Below are 15,652 nucleotides of genomic sequence, written 5' to 3'. Positions count from 1 at the left end.
CAGCCAGTCCTCCTCTGTCAAGATGATATGAAGTCACTTCAACAGCTGAAGATAGAGGCAGGTATTTGTCTGCTTTATTTTAGTATATCCGCTAGCCACGAGGAGTGAAAAAAGATGCAGACTTTGTGCTTTCCAGCAGGCAGAAAAGACACTTTTGCTGGAGACACCTCTACATCTTGTCTAGGTATAAGAAGATTCTTGTGTTTCATTCTATTACAAGCACTTTAGAATATAAAATCAGTTTGCCTAAACTGGACTAGAAATAGCTTCTCAAGTTATCAGCAACCTCACGAAAGACCCCTCCCCCTTTTTCCGGGCCTGACCCAGCGATCAGTGTGAAACTTATTCATAAAATCTCTTTCAAAAAAAGTTGATAAGTTGAAAAGGTAAGAAGCAGTAGCTCACATTTCAGGTAACTAAAGCCCTTTGAAAGTGAAGCTTCTACAATGGCCATAGCATTCCCTCCTTCCACGGGGCAGCATATACGGCCATTGTGATTGTATGGGTCCCACTGTCCTTGCTGAACTGCCATCAATTTCATCCTGGTCTAAAACAAAGTTTCTGTACTCATGTAACATGAGTCTTTTATATGTAATCCATTTTATTAGTTTCTTTTTTATTTTACACACAGCCAAATTTAAAAAGTATACTTTCCTATAAGCAGCACAGCTCAAATTCCTTTCTAAAGCCATTATGGCAATGAATACTACCTTCAAAAGGGGAACTCCGTGTAACCAAGCCAGTGTTAAATGCCTATAGCAGCAAACAGATTCAGGCTTGTTAACTCTGGAGTATAGTGATTACCATTTCAGTGTCAACATAACAACGTTCACTGTCACTGGCCATTTTTGTAGAACTACGCTTAATCCAAATATTGCAGTCAGACAACTAGTTGCTCTCAAGCAGTTCAAACTAGAACTCTGATTTCAAAGTAATCTCCAGCCTTGCTCAAAAGAGGGATGGTGGGAAAGAAGAGATGCAATGTATCACCTATCCAGGATCCAAAACTTGAACCGTCTCCCTCCTGTGTTCCTTGGTCCAAAAGACCCATCACCTTCACCAAACACTGAAAGCCTTCAGCACCACCTCATTTTCTACAGCACAGTTTTGTTTTGCAATATAAGAACCTGCAGCACTTAAAAGAACATGGAACTGTGAATAATCTTTAAAAATCCTGATCTGACTGATAACTTTTGTTTAGCTAATAAAATGTTCATGAAAATGTTCTGAGTCGGATAAATTATATAGGACAGTGTCTGAGCATCGACTACATAATTTATTTAAGACTTTTGGGCAAGTGATTACATTAATGCTAAAGAGGATAATGAAATCCCTCATCTGTAATTATTTGTATTTGAGAATACATTTATAATAAAAAAAGCTCAGGGCATTACATCAAAGATTTCTGTCTTTCATGGATAACTGCACATGCTTTTTCTTTCTGCTGCAAGATTCAGATTTAATGTGCCTTATTACTTAGCCAGTAAAATCAGAATGCACTCAAAAATTCAGGAGATTCCCATTGGCCTCTGGAGAATTCCACTGCACAGAGCTCCAAGTGGGGGAAGATCACCTCATATGGGTGACAAGGACCAGCAACCCGGGCTCTCACAAGGATAAGCAGGGGGTTCAGAGCAGTAGGATGTGCCAGAGATAGGTGCCCGATATGCTGATTCACAGCATCCTCTGAGAAGCCTCCCTCTGCTAATTAGAACTGCCCTCCTTTGGAGCGCCAGGGAAGGCAGTGGCTAGGCATTCACATGGGCAGAGAAGGAGGTGGCATTTTGCATCCTCTGCATATCAAGAGGGTTGAATTAAGCAAACAGATAAACATTTTCATTAGAGAGTCAACAAAACATGTCCATTTACACGGTCACAAAGCAAACATGGGTAAGCAGTTAAATGTGAAGAGTTGGTCAATAAATTATCCACCACAGAAAATCATCAACTGCAATGACCTAAAGCAGATATCAAACATCTTCCAGCCAGAGACAGAATCCCCCATTTTGTTAGGGAGGAATATAAAATGCCTTATAGAAAAAGATAAGAAAAGGGAATGTGTGGGATAATATGCAAGGGTAATCTACACTAAATATTGGGCAAAGGTCAATTATACAGTTAAAGTTGAATTTGCTTTTCCACTGTAAACCCTGTAGTCAGGAACTAAAAAGTCTTTTGAAGGCTCAGCAGTGCAGTATACCGTTTGCTACCCAGAAGCAATAAAACGTTTAACAATAGTTGAAATAAGTCGTTTCTATTTCGAAAACAAAAGAAAAGCTTCCCCTTTCAGTTTAGTCACTAAGCAGCTGCTGAAGTCAATCCTTTGGATTTTTGAGTGGCAAGTAAAATGGAATTGTTGAATGATAACCACAAAAGACAATTTAGAAGTTCACTCACGTTACTACAAACATAAGTCTCTGTCTTGTCAGTCTTTTGCAAAACCCTGTAATCTTTGCTTCCAAATTCTCTCAAGGTCTCTCATGAAAACTGCACTGTACACTACTGATAATGTAGCTCATCTGTTCTATACAGAATTCTTCTGGCTTCTGTAGAAATCAACAACCTTATGAACACATGGCTATTCACATTAATTTTAGGGTATGTCTTCTAAATGAGAAATACTGCAATTGTACCCCAGCTTTTGAATTGCCTTTGTAGAGAACAATCACAACAAAAACCTTTAAGGTTTAAAAAAGGTAAGAAAGCCAGATCCTCCTCTTCATGGTTACACATTTTACAAAATTAAATTGACTTAGAAACGTTAGTGAAATTGGTTACTGTGTGCCAGCAAATCAGAAAGAGGCAAAACAATCTTGGCTCCAGATATATACAAAAAGAATATTTTTATTCAGTATCACAAAAGACCACATATGAACAAAGACCTATTGTGACCTTCTCAATTAAAGAAACTGCAATAAGGCAGTGGCCTACTTAAGGAGCCAAAAACAAATTAAATATTTTGTTCTGAGGAAAAGACAGCAGAGACTTATCAAATTCATCTTCCACCTGCCCCTCCCATTATTGGGGGAAGTTATGGTGTTTGAGCAAGTATTTAAAGAGAAAGTATTTTAGGGAATCTATTCTGAATTGAAGCGTCCAAATGAATTGTTTCTCCCCCACTAGTCCTCTTGCTCTACTTTGATTTTCTTCTTCTTCTTCTTTTTCTCTGTACTCTGCAAAACAAAGGAAATATTTCTATGAACATACGATAACAGAACACCAACAGGAACAGCTAGATAACTTAGGACTTGGATAGTGCTGCTCATATTCACAAAGTGGTTTACAAATGTTAAACTGCCGTTAGGGGCCCACAAACTCATTCATTGCCTGCCCTAGTCTCTTAAAGAAAAGGATGCTCACAGGACTGCAGGAACCATAATTACCTCCAATGCAAAGCAGGCCAAGCTGAAGCCTGCAAACCTGGAGCTCAGCCACAGAACAGACTAATTTCTATGGACTTCACAAAGCAAGATATCCTTTTCTATCCATATGGGAAGAAGTCATCAGCAATAGGGGTCTGCAATTGAGATTCTTCTACAGATGTCAGCATTTAGTGGAACCAAAGCTCATTTGTAAAAATCAAGGGAATGTCCACACTACTTTCTAAACAGTGCTAATTCCATCACTAGCACAGAACAGGATAACTATTACATGTTATCTGAGGAGTAACATTTATCAAAGGTTCTCAAACTTTTTGGCCCACAACCCACAACACGGTTGAAAAATCATCCCTTAACTTGCCATAGCCTCCCAATGTACTGTGGCCACAACATTGTGGTCTTGGGGTCACAGAGAGAAAGACTGGAAGCTTCTGGGTGGTGGGGTCTTATAGAAGTGCTATAGAGTGGAGCAGTGGGTGAGTGGTGATGTGGCCTGAAGGAGCTGCTGTTAGCAATGCTTTTTCCTCCCCTCCCTGGCAATCAACATCAAGGATTGGAGAGTTCCATTTTGAGGGGCTGCAGGGCCAGCTTTACAGCCTCCTTGAAATGCTACTACCCCTCCCCTGGAGCTAAGCACTGTGCAGGCAGGGAAGTGGCCTGAGAGGTGCTCCCTCCCTCCTTAAGCATCCACTGTGTTCTAGTGACCCCAGCTTTTAGTATTCAGCCAGAGGGGTGCAACCCAACTGGCATTCCCTCCATTTCTGGGTTGCACTCCACAGGTTTACAGTATGGTTTCACTGGCACAGGTCTCAAAAAAATCCTTGTCCAACTTTACGGGAGAAACTGTAGTGAGTCACCACTGCTGGTAGCTCACAATTGTAGCTAGCATGGTTTAAGACCCCTGGTGGCCCAAAACAGAACACATTTAAAGAATGTGGCATTCATTCAGTGCTTAGGTTTCAGAATAGCAGCCGTGTTAGTCTGTATCCGCAAAAAGAACAGGAGTACTTGTGGCACCTTAGAGACTAACAAATTTATTAGAGCATAAGCTTTCGTGGACTACAGTCCGAAGAAGTGGGCTGTAGTCCACGAAAGCTTATGCTCTAATAAATTTGTTAGTCTCTAAGGTGCCACAAGTACTCCTGTTCTTTTTGCGGATACAGACTAACACGGCTGCTATTCTGAAACCTAAGCACTGAATGAATGCCACATTCTTTAAATGTGTTCTGTTTTGGGCCACCAGGGGTCTTAAACCATGCTAGCTACAATTGTGAGCTACCAGCAGTGGTGACTCACTACAGTTTCTCCCGTAAAGTTGGACAAGGATTTTTTTGAGACCTGTGCCAGTGAAACCATACTGTAAACCTGTGGAGTGCAACCCAGAAATGGAGGGAATGCCAGTTGGGTTGCACCCCTCTGGCTGAATACTAAAAGCTGGGGTCACTAGAACACAGTGGATGCTTAAGGAGGGAGGGAGCACCTCTCAGGCNGAAGAACAGGAGTACTTGTGGCACCTTAGAGACTAACAAATTTATTAGAGCATAAGCTTTCGTGGACTACAGTCCGAAGAAGTGGGCTGTAGTCCACGAAAGCTTATGCTCTAATAAATTTGTTAGTCTCTAAGGTGCCACAAGTACTCCTGTTCTTCATTCAGTGCTTAGTTGTTTGGCAGCCACTCTGTATTGCCCTTTAGGAGATCTTTTGGCTCACTTCAGCAGCCCAGCTGGTGCAGTGAAACGGGATGGTGCAGCCCCAGTGTCGCACAGAAATCTTTCTGAGCTATTAAGGGACGTTGCTGAGTGAATACCACTGAGCGGATTGAAGGACACCCTGTCCAGTCTTTAGATAGAGTATAAAGTTAGAGATCGCATTTCAAAATGAGGGTAAGAGAATAGGAAATAGTGGCCTTGGAGACAGTCATGAATTTCCCATGATCCTAATTTGTAAGCTGATCCATCTCATACCCTTCAATATTGAATATTACAAAATAAAAGGGCTGAAGAGAATATAAAACAATAGTCCCCATGCACTGAGCTATACAGACATGGGTATTTTTCTCCCCCTCACTGTTTCGGAAAGAAAATATCCTTGCAGATTTCAACGCAACTGATTATTTAGAATGATTCCCATCTCACCTCCACCGCTGCGCTAGTGGATGGCTCTTCAGCCGAAGCTGCCTCTTCCTCAGCTCTCTGTTTTTTTTCCTTTTTCTTTTTCTTCTTTTTGACCGGTTCGCCTTCCTCTACATCTGCCTCTTCTGTATCACAGAAAAGCAAAACATCAGGCTGTCAGTTGTCAAAAGGATTTAAGGCAGAATGAAAGCCGTAGCTGCACTGTCTGTGTTTCATGAGAGGATGAAGCTGTGCGTGTTACAGTGCATTCAGGAGTCCTTCATGCAGTTTTACCTCTCCACACCACCTCTCTTTTCTCCCACTCCACTATATCTCCCTTTTTCACATGCCTACTGCCCGCTGGTATCAGGGCTCACAATTCTGCTTAAGACTCAAAATTTCATCAAACAGATTGAGCACAAAGCTACCTACGATTAATTTTCAGTTCTGTCTTCCAACAGAATGTATGGGCAAGTACAGTATCATCTACTATTAATTTATCACACACACACACACACACACACACACACACACCATTTAGCTTTAGGAACCTTGAGATAGAGAAATCAAGCATAAAGCACTACTCATCTGACAGCTTATGCAGCAGAGTCACACTACCACTAAAGCCCCACCTCATTAAATTTCTTTGCTTAACTGAGTCAGTCTTGGATACCATGGCATTTAGCACGCAATGCCTTGTAATGCGTAAACTCATGATGTAGCAACAATACTTCAGTTTCTACCTAACTGGGATGCTGATGTCAGCAGCATTTGTGGCACGTAGTCATGACTCAAAAGAGGAAACAATTAGTACACCACTTCCAAAAATCAGAACATATTCAATATTGAAAGTGAGAAGGTGAATCAAATAACACAAAAAAGAAACATCTCAGACAAAATAAACTGAACTGAGTTGGACACTCCGTTAAACTTACAAAAATGTAGCAGCAGGGTTAACTCTTTCAGACCAGCAGAAGAGTAATATGATACAAAAGAATGTTTTAACATTTGCCTCAAGCGCAAACATAAGATACAAAATTGACTCCAGTTTATAAAATGCCTGATTACATTGTGACAGATTTATGTTACTAATATGCCTGGGGCTTTAGGTGATTAGGCTGAGGCCGCAGGATTTTTAGGGGAGAAGATGAAGGAGCACACCAAGTGACTAAGTTTAAAGCTTTATTAACCAAATAACAGCGGTGAATGCTGGATGCACCCCATGTTACTTCGAGGAAGGAAGTTAGTGTTCGAGCCCTAACCCACTTTTACACTTACACATGCACAACCCAAGGCTGGCCAAGCCTGGGTGTAACGTAAGAAGAAGAGGGGGAAGGGTAGACGAGAGTTTTGCCCTGTGCACAGGTTGTTTAGGGTTTGCTGTAAATTTTTGACTTGCTTTAGTTTTTGGGAGGGTTTTAAGCCCTGGGTTTTGGGGGGGGGCGTTTTTGTTTAGGGTCCCTTGTTTTTTGTGCACTTTGTATTAGTTTGAACTGGCCTTTTACGGCTTTTTTAGTTTTTTTTTTAAAACATATTGACTTTAGGGTTGCGAGGCTGTTTTTTAATTTACTGGCCTTTGCAATTTTTTTAGTTTTACAACCTTGTTAGGTTTGTTTGGCTTGGCTTTTTTTTTAATATATAGGCTTTTGGCTGTTTGGCAGGCAGCAGAGAACTGGTTTGTGTGCATTGGCCTTGGGCTGCAATTTTGTTTTTTATTTTTGAGCCTAGCTGGATTGTTGAGTTAACCCTTTCCCCCTTGGCCTTTTGCAACCTGCAAATTGCAACCAGCAAAATAGAACAAAACATGCAGTTTACTAATAAAAATGCTCAAACCCTCATTAGAAGAGGATTCCAGATGAAAGGCCTGGTGTGTACAATAACAAACTGATTCCACAACAGATATGCAGGCCAACATGCAACTAGTGTGTGCATATAATAGAACCTCCTACACAAATGGATAATATATATGTAAAGAGAAGTAACAACATACAAATAATTGTACTCATGCATTTATCTTGCTATACGTTATTTTGAGTCACATTTGCTGTAAGTTTTCACTCTATTGGGATACTGAGCAATGTGCTGTGTGGTTACCTTTGGAAAATAACCTATGTTATTTACTGTGTCATCTGCTTTGAAACACCAATCTAGGGAACTGTCACAAATTTCAATGCAAAATAATGTATTTTGCATTCACAGGTCTTGTAATTTCTCACAGCGAGCAGCAGGATGCCTTAATAAAGACTTAAATTGCTAGTTTCCAACAGAGCTCATCACAAGCTTTCACATGTTCGAACCTGGACAGAATGAGGATAACAGCTCCAGGGAGGCTGTTCTTTCCCTCCAGACCTGGCACTGGCAAGTCACTCAGCCCAGTAGGGTTTCTTTGCAATACAGCAGTTGACAAGAGAGGCAAGAGCCTTTGTCAGCAGGCTCTGAACCAGACTGAACAGCACCCAGAATAGCGTAGCTTAACTGATGTACGTACCAGTACCTATACAGTGTAGGGATCAGTACCCTGGGTTCCACCATGCGTGTTTTACCATACAAAAATCTTTAATGCATTTTTACATACCAAGCACTTTGTATACACATCATACTCCACCCACTTCTTCCAGTGTACAGATGACAGGTCAAATAGCATATGATTAAAATGTGCCCTGATAGGGTAGCCCCCATCACTTGAGCCTGCCCTGCAGGGTTAACTCCATTAATTTATTTCAAAAAGATACTTCCCCTTCTTGCAGTACAGGAGTTTTAGTGACAAGCCATAGTTGCACACTATGACCTTTAATGTAAGCCGAACGTTTTACTGGTGGTACTGGTTAGCACTATTAGTGGTCATGTTAGAAGACTAAAACCTCAAGTTATTCTGTCTAATTGATTCATACTGGGTTTCCCACCCCCCCACTGAAATAGTGGTGTTCAAGGGACAGTGTCAACTTATTTTCTAGATAGTTTAAAAAAACGTTACGTGACTTCAGATACTCTCCCTGCTAATTTTTGAAGGGGTTCCAAACCCTTTGTGTTTAAAAAGCATGTGCACGCCCCTGGTTGCTGTTTGAAAGATCCACGCAAATAGGGAAACACTGAAAGCGACGTCCAAAGTGCTACCAAATGCTCAGAGGAGACAAAATAAATTCTCTTATTTTTGTTACAGAGACATCAGACAAACATGATTTTTAAGTTGGTGTCCCTTTCAGGTTGTAATGCTAAGTTAAAAAAAAAAACACCTCATTAGAGCACTACAGTTTTTAAAAAAGTTAAAGCCAAGGAACCGAACACATTTGGGGTTTAGGTGTCCAAGTATAGAAATGCAGACTTAAGGCTTTATAAACAGTCCTAGCCTGCCATCCAATGCACTCTTTATGCCACTTAGAACTACCTGCCAAACTTCTCAAGCTACCACTGCCACAACACACGATGGACATGTCGGCTCTTCTGTCCTCTACCTGAAAACAGTGAGGTCATGATGTGTCCCTGTTTCGGAGAATTCCACACAGGTTGGTGGATGGCCAGTCCACGGGATGGGGAGGGCGTAAGGGGGATAGCTTATTAAACGTGAGTGGAAAGTAGTAAGAGGTACATCGGGATTGAAAGTAGACTGGTGCTGTGCTAAGTCAAGTTCTATTTCACAGCGAAATACAAAGGATAAACAGACGTTTGGATGTGAGCAGAATGGTGGCTGGGAAAGGTGTTTGTGAACTACGTAGATACAACGGTAATGTGTGAACCTTGTGAGGTTGTGATTTTAAAGAGTATCAGAGGACAATGAGAAAGGATATATCTGCACATGGATGGTAAGAGATAAATAAGCTCTTCAGATCTGCCCAACTCAGTGTGTACAGCCCCTAGCACAATAGCACCTCAGTCATGACTGGGACATATGGGCACTAAAATAAGCATAGTACAGCTGGCTTAAAAAGAATTAGAGTTGGGAGAAAGGTCTGGATGGGCAGGGTGCACAGATGTAAAGGGGAAATTTTGTAAACAGCGCAACACACATGTTTATATTGGCCATGAAGTAAGATGTACAGCTGTGTGTTTTGGTGGAGGATAAAAGACACCATGAAGGTGGTTTATGGTACCTCAACTTGGCATTCCTATAACTCAAATTCTCACGTCTAACTTCACTTAGGAGTTTGCAGCTCTTCAGATTTTTTTGTTTGTTTGTTTTTTTTGAGTACATTTTTATGTTTTTTCCTGAACCATTTACACCCTTAATTATAATTTAAGAAAGTTTGTTTGCAGATGATAGCAGCTAGTTAGATTTTTAAGATGTGTGTCTCACCAATGCACCTCTTTATTGGAAAGACAGGACCATATCTCAGCTCTGGACTCTCCAACAAAACCAGGACATCTGACAAAAGTTTAACATATGCGCAACGTAACTTTGCCAATCCACTGAACCACGCTGAAGTTTGCCCACTACATATGATATTGGTGGTTCCGATTTTCCAAGCTCTCACCAAAATTAAGCTTTATATATCCCCAAAATGTTAAGAGGCATCAGTGCCCAGTAAGGCCAAATGAATCAAGAGATATGATTCGTAGGCAAAGGTATTTGTGGTATAACCCATTAGAAGACATGCTTATGAGTAAAAAAAAACGTTAAACTAATCTTTAAGAACTATACCTGACGAATACGGAATTGGCTGTAGATTTTCTCCTTCTAGGACAGGGGTTCTCAAACGGGGGGTCGGGACCCCTCAGGGGGTCACATGGTTATTACCTGGGGGGGGTCGGGAGCTGTCAGCCTCCACCCCAAACCCCACTTTGCCTCCAGCATTTATAATGGCGTTAAATATATAAAACAATGTTTTTAATTTACTGGGGGGGGGTCACACTCAAAGGCTTGCTATGTGAATGGGGTCACCAGTACAAAAGTTGTAAGAACCACTGTGCTAAGAGAATTCTTGAGAGAAGTGTCAGCAAGGCACTATGTTTTCTGGGGCAGTTTTGGGGTAGGGAAATAAGTATGAGTGTTTCACATCTAGGTTTATAATGGAAAGTTAGTCTATGGAAACACTTCTGTGCTTATAATAAAGGGTTAATTTAGTGCTGACAACACATTCAGAAGGGTCTCAGAAGAGGTAGTGACTAAAAATGTCCACATACTCCAAAAGGAATTAGGCAAAGAACATTAAAATCATCACAGACCACTCCCATGTGTTCTTGTTTCATTACCGTATTAAATATCACAGCAAAAGTCATGATGTGGACCTTTTCCCCAACACTACAGAAAGATACATCTGTACCATGGGAGAGGGTAGCCCCAATCCTCAGCTAAGTTACAGAGCCGGTGAGCCACTCCACCAGTGCAAGATGCCATAAAGCCACCCCCAGGAAAATCACCTTGGCATTAGGGGACCTGAGGATGATGCAAAGCCAGCACAACTGCGCTGAAATCACCCTCACTGTCCAATGTTGGTGCATGGAGAATGGTGGCTGTAGAGGGGGGTTGTGGATTAGGCATCCCTGTAGTGGCCCTGGCTGCTCTTAGAGCCTTTGCCAGCCATTGTTTACTCCTGGGGGAATGCTGCGCCACTGCTCAATGCAGAATTTTGCAGAAATTAATGTGCGCACAGAATTTCCTTCCCCCCCCCCTACAGAAATGGGCTGCAGATATGTTGGCTGCCACTAGGGATCACTGGACCAGCAGACCCCAGCTTGGAAATAGAAGACAAGACTGTGTGAAGGGGAAGGAATTGGAGGGTTCCCAGCATGCCCTGAAGGAAGGAGGTGGCAGCATGCAAGAAACTCTGTACAAGCCTAGGACCCAGCATCAGGCTGTTTCTCCCTCAGGATCCCTGGGCTCTGGAGAGTAGAGGGCCGGAGGGCCCCCCAGCTGGCCTCTAGGGGGTAGAGGGTGTGTCTGGGGTGGGGTGCGGTGCGGCTGTAGTGAAGGTGTACAAGTTTCAGGGCCAGGGGGAAGGCTGCAGCTGGTCTCGGGGGGTGGGGGTGGGGGGGTGGTGGTGAGCGTCTGGACCAGGGAGGGCCCCACAGCTGGGCTCTGGGGGGAGGGGAGGGAGTGTCTGGCTCCCCTGGCTGGGCTCTAGGGAGGAGGGAGCAGGGAAGCAGGAACTGGGTTGTCATAGAAATTTCTTTAACTCTCTACTCCGGGGGGAATTTTTGAAACTGGTGTGGTTATATAGTGTTATTTTGACACACAATTTGCAGAATTTTAAAATATTGTGTGCAGAATTTGTAATTTTTTGGCACAGAATTCCCCAGGAGTAAATTATTGTGATTTAGATCATTGCAGCCGACATAACCTGGAGCAGCTCACAGCCAACTCTGGCTCAGGGAAACTCAAAAACAGCATCTCTGTGCTCCTCTACCAGAGCAAGTATTAGGGTAGTTATTTTGAGGTTTTGGAGGAGAGGAAGAAGTAGCTTTTTAGCATAGCTGCCTAGGCAGTTTGCAAAGCAATTCTCAATACAAAAACTAACGATTCCGAAATTACAATCCAAGATCTTTCACAAGGTAACTCAGAGCTGGTAGCTAGCCTATAAAGATCTATCACTCTAGAATGGAGTGGTTATTTTTAAACACACATACAAATAAACTCCTATTATCTGAAATTCAGATTGTGAAATTCTAAATTGATATTTATCCTGAAATTCTAATCCTCTCCAATTTTGGATATGACCCAAACTATTTGGATAATAGGGGTTTATCCATACTCATAGTAAATGGGATAAACAAGTTAGCACAATGCCAAATTTTTAAATGCGAGAGCCATCTCTTTTCATGATACCAAACAATGTCAGTTAAGGATTAATCTACTCCACAAGTAATTCTGTAATAGACATTTGAGGCTATTTTTTTTTTTTTTTTAAAAACCTCTTCTATGTTATGCTTAGAACACCACTGGCCTTTTAGAAATATATATAAAACAAATGCAGTCCAGTTTCAGCCAACAAGATTAAAAAAACCATGTCAAACTCATGGAAAACAGTTGTGTATTCTGAAAGGCCACCAGATGCCACTCTAATTCCCTTTATACAATGCTCACAGGAAATGATGCATTAGACACAAATACAGTAACCAACCTTTAATTTCTACTTTGATCTTCTTTCCTTTCACTGTAACCTCCGTCTCCTCTTCTTCCACCTCTTCAATTTTACGTTTTTTTGGAACAGCAGGGAGTGTAGAGTCACCAGAGGGGTCATATACCTTCACTTCACTGGAATGAAGAAAACTGAGTAAGTTAAATTGCAAACTTGCAAGGGAAGAAACAGCACTGTAAATAAGATACAATGGTGAAATGCTCACTTTCAATTCTCTACCAACATCTCCTCACTGTATGATTTTCAATGGAGACAGCACAGCTAATGGGAAGTGAAGGATCATTGGTGGCCTGGTTTCCATTTACCGAGAAACAAACGAACACAGGAGCTGTATTCTACGTAGTACAATTGAGAAACAAGTAGTATCTTGTACTGGACCAACTTCTGTTGGCGAGAGAGACAAGTGTTTGAGCTACATAGAGCTCTTCTTCTGTGTCACTCAAAAGTGGGTCTCTTTCGCCAACAGAAGTTGGTCCAGTAAAAGATATCCTGGCACCAACCAGGCTACATCTCCACTGAAAACAGAGTACAACTGTCACATCTGCACAGAAAAGCCAGTTCAGGTGTTGAATTTTACTTTTTATTCTAAGGGTCATTGTAATCAAGATTTCAATTCTATTATAGTCTGAGACCACATGTCATCCATTATGTTGCTCTCTCCACAGCTGAGCCTGAAGAATTGTTTCCTTCAAGAGGGTGTGGCCAGGTGCACAAGCATAACATAAGAACGGCCATATTGGGTCAGACCAATAGTCAATCTAGCCCAGTATCCTGTCTTCCGACTGTGGCTAATGCCAGATGCTGCAGAGTAAGTGAACAGAACAGGGCAATTATCAAGTGATCCGTCCGCTGTTGTCCACTCCCAGCTTCTAGCATTCAGATGTTTAGGGACATCCAGAGCATGGGGTTGCATCCATGACCATCTTGGCTAACAGCCAATTCTTTTTTGATCCCAGTTATAGTTTGGCCTTCACAAAATCCTCTGGGAATGAGTTCCACAGGTTGACTGTGTGTTGTGTGAATTAGTACTTCCTTTTGTTTTAAACCTGTTGTGTATTAATTGCATTGGGTAACCCCTGAGTCTTGTTGTATGTGAAGGGGTAAATAATGCTTCTTATTCACTTTCTCGACACCATTCAGGATTTTATAGACCTCTCTCATATACCCCTCTCTCAGAAAAGTCGTCTCTTTTCTAAGATGAACAGTCCCAGTCTTTTTAATATCTCCTCATATGGAGGCTGTTCCATACCCCTAATCATTTGTTGTTATTCTTCTCTGTAACTTTTCCAATTCGAATGCATCTTTTTTGAGATGGGACGATATGGCGGGGTATACTTGCCCTTCACTGGAGAGGAAGGGGCAGCACTCTAGCAGCAGAAGCCACGCCCTCTCAACCCTGCTGGGCGTGCTCCAGCTGCTGCTGCAGTATAAAAAGGGAGCAGCCTAGCTCAGTCTGGGCTGACCAAGGAGGAAGGATGCACCACGTCAGCTCCATCTGAGGAGCAGCCAGGATCCCGGACACTGGGAGCAGGAAATGCCAAGGCCCAGGCAGGTGCCCAGGTACCTGAGGATGTCCCAGGGAGATTGCAGTCACCACCCAAGGAGCCCAGAGACGAGGGCACTGTGACTTCAACTGCAGGAGTCACAGTAGGTAGTAGCCCAGGGAGGGACTAGCCAATGTCTCTGCAGCAGTTGGCATGTTGCAGACAGATTCCCTGCCAGCTTAGTGGCAAACCCATTCGCCATTACCAGGGCCCTGGGCTGGGACTCTGTGTAGTAGGGGGGCCTGCATGCCCCTACCCCAGCTGCCCTAGTTGGGGGGCAGCCCACCAAACCCCTGCCTACCTACTCTGGCCATTAGGCCACGCTTCCCTACAGCCAAGGTGTGTTTAACTGGCTCTATCTATTAGGTTGCACTGCCCTGCAGACAAGGGGAGTCCCATTGATGCTGGCCATCAGTCCATGCAGCCCAGAAGCCGAAGGCAGCCATATTGACTTAACTGCGGGGCGACCATGCCCTTGCCCCACCCCCAGGGTGACGGGGTGTACTTGCCCTGCAAAAGACTACCACAACTGCACGCTGTATTCAAGGTGTGGGGTACCATGGATTTATATAGTGGCATTATATTTACTGTCTTCTTATCCATTCCTTTCCTTATGGTTCTTAACACTGTTAGTTTTTTTGACTGCTGCTACACATTGAGCAAATATTTTCAGAGAACTATTCACAATGACTCCAAGATATCTTTTGGGAATGGTAACAGTTAGTGTAGACCCATCTTTTTGTACATATAGCCGGGATTATGTTTTCAAATGTGAATTAAGTCTGTAGACCAGGCACTGAGACCCGCTGCTGCAAGTTTTAAAATGCAGTATAGATATCCCCTGCAATTCAGAAAGTCTACTCAACAGCATGCAAAAGCCAGATTTTTTTAAAGGCACAAGAGGCAGCTGGATATCTAATTCTGATTTTTGTCTTGGGAATTCTGCTCTCAAGTGTCTTAGGGTATGTCTACATTGCATTTTAAAAGCAGAGAGTCTCAGAGCCTGAGTCTACAGACTTGGACTCATGCTATAGTGCTAAAGACAGCTGTGCAGACGTTTGGGCTTGGGCTGGAGCTCAGCCACTGAAACGCAAGGAGAGGGTGTGTTTCGGAGCCCAAGCTGCAACATGTAAACTGCTGTTTTTATCACAGACACAGTGGCCCAAGTCTGTAGACCCAGGTTCTGAGACTCGCTGCCACAAGTTTTAAAAACGCAGTGTAGACATACCGAGACTCCTCCTTTGTTCAGTTCCAGCATCTTCTGAAACCATCCCAGCTCTAGCTACCCTCATTAGCATGCCCCCACCTCAGCACTCTGCTCACTCCTCTATTCAGACTTCCTTCAATATCGCAACATCTGTTCCAGGCCCTGGGGCAGTTAAAAGCTTGTCCCATCCAATGACAGCTACTTGCTAAGGCACGGTCTCTGGCATCAGTTAAGAATAGTATTTCTACTGAAGCAAAGGAGTTTTAAATATAGATCCTACTAACAATCAGAATATTTTATGGGTATGCATATACTGCTTCAGTAGTGGTGACAGGAG

The 15,652-nt window shown here is 42.7% G+C and overlaps 1 protein-coding gene and 1 non-coding gene across 2 annotated transcripts in view; both read right to left on the bottom strand.

The window, feature by feature from the left end:
• Window positions 1-2,818: 2,818 nt before the first annotated feature.
• Window positions 2,819-15,652, bottom strand: part of NOP58 (NOP58 ribonucleoprotein) — a 35,150-nt gene continuing 22,316 nt past the window's right edge. Inside the window, exons 13-15 of the mRNA XM_034785608.1 lie at window positions 12,547-12,680; window positions 5,516-5,637; window positions 2,819-3,173 (exon numbers count right to left, since the gene is read on the bottom strand). Coding sequence (XP_034641499.1) covers window positions 3,120-3,173; window positions 5,516-5,637; window positions 12,547-12,680 — 310 coding nt within the window. The 3' untranslated portion in view covers window positions 2,819-3,119. The remainder of the gene's footprint in view (window positions 3,174-5,515; window positions 5,638-12,546; window positions 12,681-15,652) is intronic.
• Window positions 10,571-10,654, bottom strand: LOC117885306. The gene has a single exon (XR_004647776.1). It is a non-coding gene; the product is annotated as a small nucleolar RNA SNORD11 (small nucleolar RNA).

Source organism: Trachemys scripta, chromosome 11 (genome assembly GCF_013100865.1).
Source record: "Trachemys scripta elegans isolate TJP31775 chromosome 11, CAS_Tse_1.0, whole genome shotgun sequence".
In the NCBI taxonomy this organism is placed as follows: domain Eukaryota; kingdom Metazoa; phylum Chordata; order Testudines; family Emydidae; genus Trachemys; species Trachemys scripta.
This window is presented reverse-complemented; position numbering and strand designations above follow the sequence as displayed.